The 17398-nt window shown below is 47.4% G+C and overlaps 1 protein-coding gene across 12 annotated transcripts in view; it reads left to right on the forward strand.

Annotated features, from left to right (window-relative positions):
- Positions 1 to 17398, forward strand: part of NIN (ninein) — a 131231-nt gene that overhangs the window by 75273 nt on the left and 38560 nt on the right. For 10 of the 12 annotated variants that reach the window (XM_061612555.1, XM_061612562.1, XM_061612561.1 and 7 more), the window contains 8 exons: positions 71 to 207; positions 666 to 806; positions 2740 to 2914; positions 5447 to 5557; positions 9021 to 9110; positions 11435 to 11567; positions 13069 to 13190; positions 14572 to 15095. In XM_061612555.1, coding sequence (XP_061468539.1) covers positions 71 to 207; positions 666 to 806; positions 2740 to 2914; positions 5447 to 5557; positions 9021 to 9110; positions 11435 to 11567; positions 13069 to 13190; positions 14572 to 15095 — 1433 coding nt within the window. The remainder of the gene's footprint in view (positions 1 to 70; positions 208 to 665; positions 807 to 2739; positions 2915 to 5446; positions 5558 to 9020; positions 9111 to 11434; positions 11568 to 13068; positions 13191 to 14571; positions 15096 to 17398) is intronic. The other 2 variants (XM_061612560.1, XM_061612559.1) reach the window with 2 other exon arrangements.

A 17398-nucleotide genomic window follows, 5' to 3' on the forward strand; every position in this document is an offset into this window, starting at 1 on the left:
TAGAAAACCTAAAAGAAGAAGACGCAACTTTTTAATTAATGGGAAATTCTTGCCTGTTGCCCATTGGCAGACCTTAGAGTTCAACCTGGATGGAAAAATTAATCTGGCAGAGCTTACCCTTGCCCTGGAAAACGAGCTTCTCATAACAAAGAACGGGATATATCAGGCTGTGCTGGCCAGCTTCAAGACGGAGATCCGGCATTTAATGTAAGTTTCTAATTTTTAAAAAAATATGGCTTGATTTATGTTCTTAGACTGTTACCCACTCAAAATTTCAAATATATTTCCAATAAATGGGATGTATCCAGCAAAGTAGTACCATTTGTGGAAAGACTTCCGCTTGTGCAGTGGAACTTTCTGCCCCCCCGTGTGCCCCCCAAATCTGCTCTGGGGGTTATCCCAACCCTGCAGAGCAGATTTAAGGGGTTGGGCATGGGGAAAAGGCTTCTGAGAATCCATTAGGCGTGCTTTCGAGAATATCTCTGTAGACAAAAGAGCTGGAAATGTTTCTTTAATGCAAAACGGATGGGATCCTGCTGCCTGAGAACAGTGTCTACACTTAAAGGATACAGTTGTGAAATAACACACAAACCTAGCTAGAGGCAGGCAGGCAGGGAAGCCCAGAGAGCCTGGCGGATAACTGCAAACTTGTTTCCCCTTGCTAGGGAACAAGCTGACCAGGAGGCCAGGGAGAAGGAGAAGCTGCGGTTAGACTTGGAGAAGGCGGAGAAGCTGAAAGTCCTCATGGCCTCCGAAGTGGATGACCACCACGCTGCCATTGAACGCCAGAACGAATACAACCTAAGGTAGGTTGCACCCAGCTCAGGAGGTTTCCCCCCGTTGACAGCATCCTGGCCACTTAAGGGGGCCAAAGGCCTTCTGGGACCTTTGAAGCAGTAAATTGGCAAGGTCAGGCAACTGCCCTGGAGGGTCTTTGTCGCGAGCCTGGCAGAAGGGAGGAGGCAGATCAAAGGTGAGTCAGATGATGAGGGACTGGGAGCCCAAGGTGGGGGATGACAGCAGGGTGGACTCACAGGGTGCCCCAACCCCCGTCTCTGACAGCTGAGCTCCCTCCGCTCCTGACTTCCCTGCAGAATTGCCACCTAGCTCATTGGATATGCCCCCGCTGCCCGCCTCTGAGACACAGCCTACCACTGCCCAGTTTCCCACGCCCAAACTGACTGTTAGAAGCCCCCCTCTGTTGAAGGGGAAGCTGGACATCAAACCACCTTCACCCCGCACTCAGAGGTGCTTGAGGCAGGTTCAACAGATGGAGCTGAGGTGGAGCCTTCACGTGCACGTGTGATCCAAGCCTACTTAAGCCGACTCATGGAGGAACCCAGTTCCTGAGTCAACGTCTTAGACCACATTCACACCATACGTTTATTCCACTTTAAACAGTCATGACTTCCCCCAAAGAATCATGGGAAGCGTAGTTTATGAAGGGTGCTGAGGGTTGTTAGGAGACCTCTATTTCCCTCACAGAGCTCCAGTTCCTGAAATGGTTTAACGATCAATCCCTCTTCCTAGAAAACTCTGGGAACTGCTGGTCTGTGAGGGAGATTGGGGTCTCCTCACAACTCTCAGCCCCCTTCACAAACTACACTTCCCAGGATTCTTTGTGGAAAGCCATGACTGTTTAAAGTGGAATAAATGTATGGTGTGAATGCAGCCTTAGTGCAGCATTAGCATGCTTAATCAGAATTAGCTTAGGGCCAGAGTTCCTAGCAAGCATAGTTAGGTTAATGAGGTGCACTGCTTTCGATGGATCTATAACTTTAATAAAAAGAGAAAGAAACCACAGACACCTCTGTGACGGAGTCCTTCGATGATGGGCAGGACGGTCTTGGATGTTGGGAGGCCCTATGAGGCTGGTGTGGTCCCTGATCTGCTTTCTGCACATGCTTAGAGTACCAGTGGGGAGGGTGGACTAAGGATTGCAAAAGTGAGAAGAAAAGGTCTCTTGCTCAGGGCAAGGTGCAGAGGGGGGACAACTATGGACTTCCCTCCTCACAAAATTCCCCTTTACACTTCATGTTTATTACCACAAACACACCAGTGTACATTAATATTATTATTATTATTACCATTACATTTACTACCCACCCTTCACCAGCAGGTCCCAGTGAGGGTTACAAAAGTTTAACATTCAACATTAAAAATACTTTTGATGTCACATAAGTCTCAGCATGCACCTGCACTCCATTAAGATAATGTTTTCACATATTCAGATATTCCTTATCCACCATTTTCCAATAGGACAAAAAGTCTCAGCCCAGGAAGAGTTCTTTGATACTAAGATCCTCTGTGGCAAAACCCGCCCTAGGTGATTGCATCCGTTCACAGGGATGTGAGATATAACATCTCTCTCTCTCTCTCTCTCTCTCTCTCTCTCTCTCACACACACACACACACACACACACACACACACACACACACGGTCAGATCATTTGAACATAACCCTAGCACCTGTTTAGGGCCTATCAGAGATGGCTTGTGGCTTCATGTCAGTGGGGCAGTGGAATCCGCTCTCAGTTTTCATCTGAATGTTCAAGGAGCTGTCCAAAGCACCTTGGACAGGTCCTTGAATGTTCAGACTAAAACCTGGAGTGGATTCCACTGCCCCACTGACATGGAGCCACCAGCCACCATTGGGGCCTGTCATTCAATACGCACACACCGCTGATTCCAGGTGAACTGAGAACTTGAACCCCAGCTGTTCTTAATCTGTGTGTACAGCAAGGTGGAAGAAGAGTACAAGGAACGTGTTGCAGCGCTGAAAAACGAACTTCAGAAAGACCGAGAGCAGATTCAGCTGCAGGCCAACAAGCAGCGGGCAGAGCTGGAGGAGGAGATGGAGAAGCTGAAAACGGAAGAGAACTACCTCCGTGACCGCCTGACTCTGACTCTGAAGGTGACTATGGGCTTAAAAGGCACCAAGGGGGCGAGATGAACAGAGGGTCTAGGAGACCTAAATTCTTCAGTCTAAATAAAGCTAATATAGTCTCCCAATATTGGTGGCGGTGATAATAATATTAAATAATTGATGTACTGCTTGATGCTAAAATAGGCTTTTAGGCAGTTTACAAGCCTAAAAACCAATTGCACAAAAAAATGAAAAACAAACATCCATAACTAAAATGCATAATGGAACAAACCATATTAAAAGAACACAACAGGTGGCTTAGGTCAATTGCATTGTGGTTGCATTTCTCACATGATTGTAATGTGCAAAGTGGTGCCCAGGGCTGGGACAGGTGAGTTTTCTTAAAATGCTGGATGTATTTATTATTTATTTATTAGATTTGTATCCCATCCTTCCTCCCAGTTATGCAAAATTCTCTCCTGAAGTAGATTTTCAAGGAAGGTGAGATGGGAAGCGGAGGGGGAGGGGGAGGAAATGCCTCTTCGCAGCATGCCACTTCATCCCACATCTGCAGACGACTTTTCATTTGCAAAGTGGAGACTAGAATTTGGAGCAGACATTCAGCTGTTTGTTTTAGAAAAAGGCCTTCCCAGCAAGAGAATTTCAGGTTAAATATTAACATGTCCCTCCAGGCTCCAAGCAGTAAATGCAAAGGATGTGTTCCTTAAGACTTTCTAAGTTACTAGTAAAGCTTATAGCCATGGCTTGTGTGTTGGCAGAGCTGAAGATCAGCTTTGAAGGCCTCTCGTAGGTGCTGCAGAACCCGCTGATGTGGTTTGGTGTGGGGCTTCCCCCGCCCACTCGAACATGTTCCTCGCTCCCTGTGATGTCTCCGCTCACCTATCCCTGCCTTCCTGCAGCAGATGAGGGGGATGTCTGCCTCTACACACTATAAAATCTACCCTTTGCACATGTGCAGAGGCTGTTCAGCACCTCCCAACCTTTATGTGCAATATTTTCACTCACCACCTGGGCACTCCACAGTATCCCTCCCTTATCTCTGGCTGATCCCGGATACCCCAGACCCACTGTGCTTATATTTACTGCTAGGTTGTATGTGAGGCAAACCTTTCCTTCAAAGGATACCCTTATGGTAAAAAGCTGCCACCAGTTTCAGAATGAAACACCTTGGAAGTATTTACCACTCTGGAGATTCAGTGCTATGAGTTATTATACCACCTCCCTGACTGATATTTATTTGGTACGCAATAACCCAGCTTAGGCATGAGCATTGAACAAGAGGAACAAAACGATGCTTTGTTATTTACATATGACTGTTTTAAAACATTAAAGATGGAATTAAGCTCTATATACAATATACTACACTACACTAACTAAATCTCTATCCTCTACTCCAGTTGCTAATATAACTAACCATCCAAACCAAAGAATAAAACCAACTTGCCAGTTAACAAAACTTTCAGCATGTTTAAACACAAACCCTCCCTCATTCCCTCCTCCCAGCCCAGAGAATCCAACACCCAACCAGAGACATTATCACCAAACACTCACTCCCTGACATTCCCTCTTACTCCTCCCCTCTGCTTACCAAGTAAGGATAAGTATACTAACAAATAAGCATCAAAAGAATCTGGGTAACATATTTACATCGTCTTGTGATGTCACACTCTCGCTCTTTCAAAGTTGTGGAGGGCTTTGATACTCCTGTTCAGCCTTCTTCACCCACCCACATCTCGCAGCTGGAAAACTCTTCATCTGAATTCCCCAAGCACGCATTGCAGGGGTTGCCAGTGCTTGCCAGAGCCTCCCGTCATGTCCAGAAGAGGTCGCAGTAAATATCCCCTAAAAAATCCACAGTGCACAAGAGACGGTTGCTCTTCTTGCTCTGTTCCCATTTGCACTGGTTCGGACTCTCCTACGTTGAACACATCCCTTTAAACATGCCCACGTGTCCCTAGATGCCGGGACTGGGCACCCACCTTCCCTTATTATAATTATAATTATTATTATTATTTAATTTGTATCCCACCCTTCCTCCCAGCAGGAGCCCAGGGCGGCAAACAAAGTGCTAAAAACACTTTAAAACATCATAAAAACAGACATTAAAATACATTAAAACAAAACAGCGTTAAAAACATTTTTTAAAAAAACAACTTTAAAAAAGGGTTAAAAACATTATTAAAAAACATATTTACGCTGTTCTGAGCATCTCTCTACCCTGAGCATGGTGGTTGCTGATGTTGGTCCCTCTTCTTCTCTGATGATTTCTCCAGTGGCTTATTGGGGGGGGGGCATGTTGCACCATTTTGTGGTCCTGCCTGTTTCTGCAGTTTTAGATGTGGCAGCCATTTTGATGCCAGGTTCCCCCCCCCCCATGGCAGCCATTTTGTGACTGGCATCCACGGCACTTCCTCAAAATTCCAAATGTGCCCCCTGGTCAAAAAAGGTTGGTGACCCCTGACGTTGAGGGAAGACGTTTATCTAAAGAACCTGCCTTGTTGCGTTTTAAGTTTTGGAGATACAGCTTTTATATTTTGACATCCTTTGGATTCCTCTTAGGAGAACAGTCGCTTAGAGAACGAACTCCTGGCAACTGGAGAGAAGCTGGTGAAGTACGAAAGCACCATCAGCAAACTGCAGAAGAACTGGGAAAACGTCCTAGCAGAGAAGGTAGGCTGTGCCTTCCCTTTTCACGGTGCCGTCAGTAGGGCCCAGGCTCAGTTCCCAGCAGCATCTCTAGACAGGGCTAGGGAAGAGCCTTGCCACTCAACGTAGAGCTGAATAGACCATGGTTTGAGTCCGTGTAATCTGTGAAAATGCTGCTTTTGGGAGTGTGTACCATAAACCAGACCATAGGGATGTGCTAGAATTCCACCCAGTTGGGATTTGGTACCAAATTCTCCATTAATTCGATCATTTTCAGTAGCTAAGGATCGGATTTTAGATGTAGTTAATTTCCACAGCTATTTCTGAAAACGGACTGATAATTTATTGACATTTCCCTTAAAAATATTGATGTCTCCTTCTAAATATTTATTTTAAAGGAAATATTGGTATTTCCTTCAAAATATCGACATTTTCCTTTAAAAATATCAATATTAATATCGACATTTTTCTGAGTGAAAAAACCCCCACGGACCAGTAAAAAGCAGTGGCTAGTGGATAAAGAAAGAACTCGAATCAATGTCGGCCTGTTAGGTCAACCAAATACTTTCGAACTATCACCGGCCAACGAAACCCATCCCTACCCTGGAGAGCCACTTCCACTCAACGTAGAGGCAACACTGAGCTTAAATGGACTGAAGGTCTGAGTCTGTATAAAGCAGCAGCTTCCTACATTTCCAGAACTTAGCATAGATTTAAAACACTACCTTCTGATCTGTGAAAAAGTTGTAAAAGTGCCATTAGCAAGGGCTCTGGTTTTGGGAGTGTGTAAGAAGAAGGTTAGGACTGGAGAGGGCAGCTGTGCGAGAACTAGAAAAGGTCCTCAAATGCCAAGATGTATCACTGAACACTAAAGTCAGGATCATTCAGACCGTGGTATTCCCGATCTCTGCATGGATGTGAAAGTTGGACAGTGAAAAAGGCGGATAAGAGAAAAATCAACTCATTTGAAATGTGGTGTTGGAGGAGAGCTTTGCAGATACCATAGACTGCGAAAAAGACAAATAATTGAGTGTTATAACAAATTAAACCAGAACTGTCACTAGAAGGTAACATGATGAAACTGAGGTTATCATACTTTGGACACATGATGAGAAGACATAATTCACTAGAAAAGACAATAATGCTGGGGAAAACAGCGGGGAGTAGAAAAAGAGGGCCAAACAAGAGATGGATTGATCCCATAAAGGAAGCCACAGACCTGAACTTACAAGATCTGAACAGGGTGGCTCATGACAGATGCTCTTGGAGGTTGCTGATTCATAGGGTCACCATAAGTCATAGTCGACTTGAAGGCACATAACAACAAACCATAAACCAGACCAAAAGAATCAGCACAGAGACTCTTTGGGGATGGAAGAGTGAGCATGGATCCAGCCGTAGACCAGCGATTCCTGGAGTCAGAGAGCAGAGCCGTGCTCTCGGTCATCCCACGCCCTCCAGCCCATTCCGCCCACATTTTCAACTGCTCAGTGCAACCATGCCAGGGGAAGATCCAGAGGCCAGGTGTGGCAGGTGGGCTACAAGTGAACAGGGCCCTTTTCAGCAGTGGAGCCCGGTCATGGAATGTCCCTCCCCAGAGAGGCTTGCCTGGCACCTACCCTAAGGTCCACTTGGCACCAGGCAAAGACCTTTTTACAGCATCTTCCTAGACCTTGTAAATCTTCCTGTAGCTTTTAAACTCCGCTGATTTTCATGATTTATTATTTGCTCCTTAATTTTTATCTCGGTTTGGGGTTGGACTTTAATGCTGCATTGCATTTTATTGAATTATTTGATTTGTTTTTTTAAATTCTGGGAGCTACACTGAGTGTTTCTTTTGTTATTGGATGGGACATATAAATACTGAAAATAAATAAAATAGGTCCGTCAGCGGGAGAGCACATGATTTGCATTCAGAAGACCCCAGGTTTGATCTCTAGTAGATTCAATAAAAGATCTCCGGCGACTAGGCTGGGAAAGATCTCTCTCTGCCTGAGACCTTGGAGGGCTGCTGCCAGCCTGAGGATACAATGTTGGGCTAGATAGACCAATGTCCTGATTCTGTGTTTCCAATTTCTCCCGTTGGGAAAGGGTTGAGCCTTTAGCTCAGTGGCACAGCCCCTGCTTTGCTTGCAGAAGGCCCCAGGGCCAATCCTTGGCATCTCCAGGAGAGCCGCTGCCAGTCAGTGATGGACCAATAGTCTGAGTCTGTATAAGGCAGCTTCCTGTGTTTCTAACTTCCCCCAATGGGAAATGGCTGCAATTCAATGGCAGAGCATCTGCTTTGCATGCAGAACTCTTGGGATCAATCCCTAGCTGCCAGCCAGAGTAGTCAATACAGGTCATTGTCCTGATTCATTTTTATCAAGCAGTTTCATGTGTTCGGCACCTAAGTCATCCTTGCACCAGATTTAAGCCCAGTAGTAAGACTGCCCTGAGATACAGCCGTCATGAAGCAACCCTGGTTCAGTCCCAGGACTCAATTCCCAAACCCAGGGCAACTGATCCTGGTAAGGCACAACCCCATGATACCCCTCACTAGGGCTGAGTAAACCAACAACAACCCTGTACAGTAGGTAGACTGCCACCACCTCTTAACCTGGTCACCCACTCTGGGCCAAGGTGAAACCCAAAGTGCCAGAAATAGACATGCCAAGGATTCCAACAGACAAGAGCCAAATATGCTCTCCTTGTCTTGGAGCCTTAGGCAAAATATCCAATTCTACGGTGTCTGTGGGCAAGTAGCCAGGGTACTGGATTCAGGGCTATGCTACTCCTGCAATGAACACACACTGGTAAATAAAAGTAGCTTTATTAAATAGAATATAAGTGTATAAATATAGCAGCAATTGGTTCCTTAAAACCCACACTCCTGAGGGCCAGGTAAAATAGAGTTAAAGACAAAAATAACAAAACTGTCTAGTCTATACTTACAAAGAGGTAAACAGCAAAATAGCTTCATGGTTCTACATCTCCCCAGAGATGTATAGCCTGGATAGCAGATGGTAATGTGGAACCTTACTCAGGTAGCATCAGCAACCCCTAAGGGACATTGGGAAACAAAAACCTAAGCTCTGAATCCTATTCTTATGGGAAAATCCCCAGCAACAGCCAGGAATTAATTAGCCAATTGGAAACTTCCAGATGATGAAATGCTTCTGGAGTTTTTGAGCCTAACGGTCACACGTATTCCCCAAACCTTCCCAGGCCTATGGCCTTGATGTACCAATCTCCACTGATGAGCCGGTGTTCTTGCTTGGGCCTAATTAACTAGCTTCAGCTGTGAAAACTGCAAAATCATAGCCTTCACTGAGGCCCCATTTCAAGCAAGATGTTTTCCCCACAATTCTTTGCCTTTGTGCCAGTTTAAAAATCAGGTGTTCTTGACACAGCCCAGCTGGTATCACTTGCACCAGTGTGGGAATGAGATTAAAGAGGCTGCCCTTGCAGAGGAAGAGGATGTTGATGTTGTGTTCTTTGGATCTAGTTTGGGGATCTCAATCCAGGCAGCGCAGAGTTCTTCCTGCAAGAGGAACGGCTGATGCAAATGAAGAATGAATATGAGCGGCAGTGCAGGGTAAGCAAGGGGGGGGGGGTTGGCTCAAGCAGGAAGGTGAGTTGGGTTTCCTGTGCTACAAGCCTTGTTGCCAGTGGGGAGTCTGTGGCATGCTAGTGCAGTGACCATCTTCTGCTTTTGTCTTTATTTTTAAAGGGAAACTGGTATAGCATAGTGGCAAAGCCTGTGGGCTGGTGCTGGTGGTGCTGGTGGTTGTGGTTGTTACATTTATATTCTACTTTTCCTCCAAGGAGCCCACGGTGGCATATATGATTCTCCTTTCCATTTTATCCTCACAACAACCCTGCAAGGTAGGTTAGGCTAAGAGACAGTGATTGGCCTGAAGTCACCCTGTGAGCTTCATGGATGAGTGGAGATTTGAACCCTGATCTTCCCATTCCTAATCCAACACTACACCACACTGGTTCGGGATTCCCATCTTGTTCCAACATGAACTTAACCAGTTAGCCTCAGGCAAGCCACTGTTATCTCAGCCACCACCTGCAATATTGGCCTACATTTCAGGACTGTTGTCTGGATTGCCAAGAGGTTCAAGTGACCCTGCTTTGGATAAAGAACTGCAACATATATTTGTATCTTTTTTCCCCTCTCTCCCACACTCTGTGAAATGGATACAGTGGTCAGTTTCAAACTGGAAGGATGCTGTCAGCATATACACAAGCTTCAGTATAATACCACAAAGCTTGAGGGAGATACAAAGTTGGAGTGTTTTGCAATACTTTTTCCTGAGCTCCTTGAAAATGGATGCGGGGGTTTCAAACTTGAAATGTGGAATGGCATCCTGACTGTGTATACCAACTTCCAATAGCTCACTTTTCAAGGGAGTGAGCAAGGTTTTGCACGGGAGACATTGAGGGATAGGTTGGGGAGAGTTGCTATGCTGTTTGTAGCTTTTTTCCCTTTGCAATTCCTTTCCTCCAAAGCTTTCCCCCCCTCTAGCCGGGCTCAGAAACAAGGTTTCTGGGGCAAGCAGGGACAGTGGCCAGAAGTTGGTGGTCGCAGATGAAAAGCAGCAGGCCAGGTGATGGTTCAGCGCCCCTCTGCTCTCGTACAAATGCCTGCCTGTGCTTTGCACATGGAAGAGAAGCACCAGGGCTGGTGCTCAGCTAACTCGGCTCATCAGCACAAGGATTTGCGCTTGCGCAATGGGATTTTCTCCCCCTCTCCTCCTCTTGCGTGTCCTCCCCCAGTCCACTCCAGAGGGCTGGGGGGGTTCCTAGAACAGATTTAGGGGGCACGCAGGGGGAGGTGGGGGGAAATCCCGTTGCTCAAACAGAAATCCTTGCTTTGATGGGACGCTTTATTCAGCAGTATGCTGGGCGCAACCCCAGACTGAAAATCCCACACTTCTAGTCCTCCCTTCAGTGTTCACCTAGAACGGGTAGAGGAACATTTTTCAGCCTAAGGGCCACATTCCCTTCTGAGCAACTTTCTGAGGGCCGCATACCAGGGCAATGAATTTAAATTTTACCTTTTGATCAGTAGACTACTTTCCACACACACCTCTCCCTCTCCTCCATTCAGGCAAGCAAAAGGTACGATTAACGGCACATTCTGGGCAGGAAAAACACTCAGGGTGTGAAGCAAGGCCAGTGATGGGTGTGGCCTGGCTGGAGTTCCAAGGGCCAAATAGAGAGGTCCTGAGGGCCGCATTCAGCTCCCAAGCCTGAGATTCCCCACCCCTGACCTGGAGTTTTCCAGTGGAGGCCTCCTTTTGAGCTGAAGTGAATTCACTTTTTGTATTCTGAGAGGTCTCCACCGCCACCACCCCATGTCGCCGCAAAGCTCCCTTGCTACATCCCAGGGGAAGTTGGGGCTCACCTCTCAGCTTGTGTGCAAATATACACTACGCTCAATATCAAAAGCCCTCCTCCGGGTGCCTACTCCGAGGGAAGCTCGGAGGATGGCAACAAGGGAGAGGGCCTTCTCAGTGGTGGCCCCCAAATTATGGAATGACCTTCCTGACGAGGTGCACCTCGCGCCATCACTGTTATCTTTTTGGTGCCAGGTCAAGACTTTCCTCTTCTCCCAGGCATTTTAGCATGTGTTTTTAAATTGTTTTTTTTTTAATTAATTGTGTATTTAAATTGTTTTTTGTGTTTTAAAATTTGTATATTTGTTTTTATTGATTTTAATTGCTGTAAACTGCCCAGAGAGCTTCAGCTATGGGGCGGTATATAAATGTAATAAATAAATAAAGGTGTGTGGCTTTCCAGCTGCCCCTGTCTCCTGCCTCCCCCGAAAAGTATTCCTGCCATACTTGACTTGCATGCGTTGCCTGTTCTGCTGGGCCGGGCTAGACTGTGCTGCGTGTTGTTTCCTAGGAACTCCAAGATCAGATAGATGAGCTTCAGTCTCAGCTGGAAGAATATCAGGCTCAAGGCAGGGTAGCCCGGCCTTCCCTGAAAGCCTCTCTCTTTGAGGAGCTGGACGATGGCGGAGTGGTGTCTGCTCAAGGTAAGAAATGACCTGCTCTGGTATGCTTTTGGGGGCGGGGCGGAGGGGGGCTTGGCTTAACAGCCCTTTGGGGCGTTGGAGCTGTCATTCCATAGATGTCTACAGATGTCCCAGGCTATGGTCTGAAGGCACAAGAGGCCAGCTCCCTGCTGAAGCTAAGCAGGGTCAGGCCTGGATGGGACACCACCTGGGAACCATATGTAAGCTGCCTTGGGTTTCTATCATGAAAAGAAAGGTGTGGTGTAAATGTAATAAATAATAATAATAATGTCCCACAGGAATTCTGAATGTTACACGATGCATAAATACCTGAAATAATAATAAAAGTCTTGCTGGGCTAATAATGGCTTGCCAGGATGCCTTGTCTGATCAGAGTGCGGGGAAGGGCTTGCCTGGGGGAGCCAGCATGTGGCGAAGGGCCATAGCCCAGTGGCAGAGAACCTGCTTTGCATGCAGAAGGTCCCAGGTTCAATCCCCGGCGTCTTCCGTTTGGGCCGAGAGACACTCCCTGGCTGAAACCCTGGAGAGCAGCTGCCAGTCAGTGTTGACAGTACTGAGTTAGCTGGATCTCAGTAGTCTGATTCAATATAAGGCAACTTCCTAAGTTCCTAGTCCTTGGGGAGGGGTGATAGTTCAGTGGCAGAGCACCTGGTTTGCATGCAGAAGGTCACCCAGGGCTCTCCAGGGAGGGCTGGGAAGAGATTCCTTGTCTAAAACCCGTTCATGTAGTTAGCGTAGATAATTCTGAGCTAGATCGTCTTACCGCTTATATACCCAGTCGATCACTGTGCTGTGCAGGTGAGGGCCTCCTGCAGATACCATCTTATCGGGAGGTCCGTTAAGCACAACGTAGGAAGCGGACCTTTAATGTTGTGGCACCTACCCTGTGGAATTCCCTCCCCTTAAATATTAGACAGGCACCATCTCTGTTACCTTTTGGTGCCTACTGCAGACCTTCCTCTTTCAACAAGCCTTTTAAGTAGAGACCTTATCCCAGTCTGTGTCTGTGTTGGAATTGCTTTTTAAGATGTTTTTAAAGTTTTTTTTAAAAGATGTTTTATTTTTAAAATGCTTTTAAGATGTTTTGCTTTTGAGAAATTTTAAGATGTTTTTAGCATTTTGTCCTTTGTTTACGGCCCTGAGCCCCTTCGTTTAATAATAGATAGATAGATATAAGGCTGGTTCCTGTGTTCCTGGGTGGCCTAGCAAGGTTAGAGGGAAACAGACAGGAAACAGGCGAATAGTTTGGATCAGATTCAGAGAAGGTTGAGGTAGAATAAGAAAAAAAAGGCAGTTTCAAGTCCTACACCAGATCTTCTGACCAGGCTGCCAGCAGCCGCTGCCGGTATTTTGCAGTTTGATACTGATCTGTAATGTTTTAATATTTTTGCCTGTTAGTCGCCACCAGAGTCGTCCTCGGTTAGCTAGCAGCTTGCCCTTGTGAGGCAAATGAGTAGAGACTGAGGAGACGTGTGTTTCTTTTGCTGATTTTGTATTTTAGCAGCTGGTTCTGAGGATTGCAAACCAGTAAACATGAGCATAGAAGCTGAAATGGTTATTGAGCAATTGAAAGATCAGCACCACCGGGATCTCTGCAGCTTGCAAGAGGAGCTTGGAAACACGGTAAGCTGTCTCTCCACCCCTACCTTGCTTGCTCAGGACACATGTATTGTCCTGGGTTCTCTCTCTCTGGTCCTAGTTCATGGCAGTGGGGTCCTCCACTTCCAGTCTCAGAGCTGGCAGATCCTCTAGTGGTTTTTATATTCAATTTCACTTTCACCTCTGGTTAAGCACACATCCCAGTACACCATACTGTCTGTGATTGTTTGTGCACAGCCTCTGCTTAATTGCCTGCTCACATGACAACATAAGAAGAGCCTTATGCTGGATCGGGCCAGTGGCCCATCTGGGCCAACATCCTGTTCTCACAGTGGCCAACCAGATGCATCAATGGGAAGCCCCCGAGCAGGACCTGAGCACAACAGCGCTTTCCCCATCTGTGATTCCTCCCAGCAACTGGTATTCAGAGGCATAATGCCTTGGACTGTAGAGGTAGAACATAGCCATTGTGGCTAGTAGCCACTGATAGCCGGAACCTCCATGAATTTGTCTAATCCTCTTTTAAAGCCTCCAAGTGGTTGGCCATCACCACCTCTTGTGGGAGCAAATTCCATAAGTCTAGCTTAACGCAGTGTGAAGAAGAACTCATTCTCCTGTCTTGAATCTTCCAACATTTAGTTTTGGTGGATATCTGTGGGTTCTAGTGCTATGAGAGAGGGAGAAAAACCTTTCTCTATCCACTGTCTCCACATCATGCGTAATATACACCTCTATCATGTCCTCCCGTTGTTCTTATGTGCCTTCAAGTCGATTACGACTTATGGTGACCCTATGAATCATTGACCTCCGAGAGCATCTGTCATGAACCACCCTGTTCAGATCTTGTAAGTTCAGTCCTCCCCTTACTCGCCTTTTTTGCAAGCTAAAAATAAATAAATCCTTTCCTCATAGGGGAATTTCTACATTTCCTTGATCGTTTATCCATCCATCCCAAAATTGCACTCAAAGCGGCTTACAAGGTGAACAGAAATACATCTCAAAATCAGCAATGGCAAAAACAGTTTCATAATAATAAAAATGAAACAGTAACAGCAAACAAGAAGACATTTTCAGTGCCTTGAACGTAGCGACATCACATTTCTTGGCTGGCAACAGCAAAAATACGAAGGGAATTAGACATGATGTTACGCAGAGTCTCTCTCCTGCAGCAACCTCTTGCGAGGCTCCCAAAGGCAGGGGGAGATGGGTTGCCCTTTTCTGCACTTTTCCAGCTTTGCAGTATCCTTTTCGAGACGAGGCCACCCAAGCTGAACATAGTGTTCCAAGGGTTCTTTCCATTTCTGCCCTTGTGTACTGCCAGCAAGGTTGCCAAAGCCTTTCGCGTGCTGCCGAGTCTGCAGAAATGCCAACGGGTGGCACTGTTTTTTCCTTTCTTTCCCCCCAGATGTGCCATTATGAGAAGCAGCTCAAGGAGGCCGAGGCTCGCTGTGAGATGGAGCAGGAGAACCTCCAGCGGACGCACGCGCAGGAGAGGCGAGCCCTGGAGCAGCAAGTGGGCTGCCTGCAGGCCCAGGTGTCTGAGCTCCAGGGACAGCTGGCGAGACTCAAGCAGGAGTGGCAGGAGGTCGACTCCCAGCGGGAGGTGGAGAGCAGCAGCCTGCAGGCGTGCTTGGAGGAGAAGGCCACCCTCGTGGGCCAGCTGAAGCTTCAGCACCTGAGGGAGCTGCAGGCCAGGCTGGAAGAGGCCCAGGCGGATTTCAGCCACGAGCGGGAGGAGTTGATTCAGGCCGGGGTCTGGATGGAAGAGAAAATGCGAGCGTTAGCACAGACAGTCCAAGAAGAGAAAGCCGAGCTGGAAGATGGATTCCACAATCAGCTGCAACGGCTGATAGAGAAGCACAGCCTAGACAAAGAGCAGCTCCGGCAAGAGCTGGCGGGGAAGTATTGGCAGGAGCTCAAGGAAGAAAGGTGAGAGGGGTGGTGGACTAGGGCCCGGGAGGCCAGGGTTCAAATCCCCACATGAAGCTCACTGGGCAACCCTGGGCCAGTCACTGTCTCTTAGCCAGTAGTGGCTGGTGGCGCCCTGTCAGTGGGGCAATGGGATCCACTCCGGGTTTTAGTCCAAACTTTCCAGAAGTTGCCCAGGGAGCAAAGCACACACTGACGGGGAGCCTCCAGCCCCCACTGGTCTTAGCCTAACCTGCCTCACCGAGTTGCCGTGTGAATAAATGGGTGGGGGAACCATCTGCGCTACATTGAGCTCATTGGAGGGAAGGTGGGATATAAATGTAGCAATAAAGAGAAAAGAGGGAAACAGCAGCTGCCTACCTCTAAGCAGTGGAGGCTGGCAGAAGCGGCATGACCCCACCAACCTCCCTCTGCCCTCAGCCAACCCTCGCCTGCCTGCCTCCTTACCAGAGCTTGGGCAAGTTACTTTTTTGAACTACAACTCTCATCAGCCCAATCCAGTGGCCATGCTGGCTGGGGCTGATGGGAGTTGTATTTCAAAAAAAGTAACTTTTCCAAGCTCTGCTCCTTACAACCAGCCCAAGGGGTGGCACCGCCTGTCAGCTCCCTCCTTGTTCTCTGTGTTGCCTACAACTCAGCAGGGAGCAGGAAGGGGACAAAACTGGAATTCGTTGGCTCTGCCTGTCATTTGCTCTGGCGCCACCTACTGTTGGATTCCCTGCCTTCCACCCTACCAGTCCCAAGGTATCTCTGCACTGCAGATTTGACCTGGTTTTATTTTCATCCCATCTTCTCAAGGAACCCTCAGAAACTTTTCAGCAACCTTCCCCACCAGTGGTTCCCAGAAGTCTTGGGGGGGGGCATAACTGTTAGAGTGGAATAAATCCTATGCGTTGGATCCTGAGTTCTCTTCCACAAACAAAACCATTTTCTCCCGTTCACTGAAGGGCACGGGATCCAGTGGAGTATGTCGGTGGTGCGATTGGGGGAGGTGGCTTTATCTGATCTCCCCCTCCCCCAGAAGCATCCCCCCCTTGTTCAGGAGAGCCTCCCAAATCTCCAGAGGAGATTTGTAGGGGCACATGGGGAAAGCAAAAAGACACAATGCACGCACACACACACACACCGCAATTCCACCCTTCCACCAGCAAGAGCATTTTATGAGTAAATCTCTGTTGATAAATAGAATCCAAGCCTATGTAAGCATGCCAACGTTTGAATTATGCAGTACTTTCTATCGGGATTATGCAGTACTTCCTATCGGGCTAAATGGGAAAATGGATTATTCTGATCTGTTTTTCTTCTTTACAATGATTCCCAGCCAGTGTTGGTGCTTTATATGGGCAAGTGGGTTACTTAAATACAGGTGGGCCCCGCTTTATGGCACTTTGCTTTTTGGCATTCTGCTAATGCGGCATTGCGCAAATGCGGAAAGTCCCCGCTTTAAGGCGCTTGTTCCGCTTTTACGGCGGTTTTTCTCGTCGCATGCCATTTTTGCGCAACGTGCACCATTATTGTCTATGGGTTCCGCTTTTTGGCGGCAATCCAGGACGGAACCTGCTGTATAAGCAGGGCCTGCCTGCACCTCTAATTCAGAATCTGCCTGGCCAAGAGCAAGAGTTAGTTCTGTCAACATCCAGCTCCTGGTGCATTAGTTTTCTAGACGCCGTGTAGGCCTGTTAAATATCAGTGAACAGCAGCAATCTCCTAACAAGGTTTCAGATGGTTGTCGATATGATTGTTGTTACAGCATGTTAGAGCGTTTGGCGCTTCACAGTGGCTGTGAACTCATTACTGGCCTAAAATGCAGCGAGGTCGTTCTTTTTCTCAATTCAGATTGACTGGCTTGAAGGAAAAGGCACCAAAACACAGCATTTCATAAGAAGCAACAGGTTAGGCATGGATGGTGGCTAACATTACACGTAGACCACTTCCCAAACCAGCGGTGGGAGTGCCCTGGATGCAGAGTCAATAGGGGTGTGTGCAAAGCCCTTGTCTCAGTCCTGTCTTGATATCCTTTCTGCATTGCAGACTGGGGTGGGGCTCCTTACTTAAGGCCACTTGACAAGCGTGTGGCTGAGGCAGTACCTGATCAAGGACTTTTCCGGCTCATACTCTTCCCTACTATGGTCCACCAGGCTCTGAGAACTGGATGTGGTCCATGGGACCATTTGGTGTGCACACACCCCCCATTGCTTGTTCTGTCCCATCTGCAACAGGGCGACCACAAGATCAGGTAGTATCAAGCACAGTTCCAAGTGAGCAACTTACACGTGTGGGACTGGCCTGAAGCCTTTTATGCC

The sequence above is a fragment of the Rhineura floridana genome, chromosome 2, assembly GCF_030035675.1.
Source record: "Rhineura floridana isolate rRhiFlo1 chromosome 2, rRhiFlo1.hap2, whole genome shotgun sequence".
NCBI classification, from domain to species: Eukaryota; Metazoa; Chordata; class Lepidosauria; order Squamata; family Rhineuridae; genus Rhineura; species Rhineura floridana.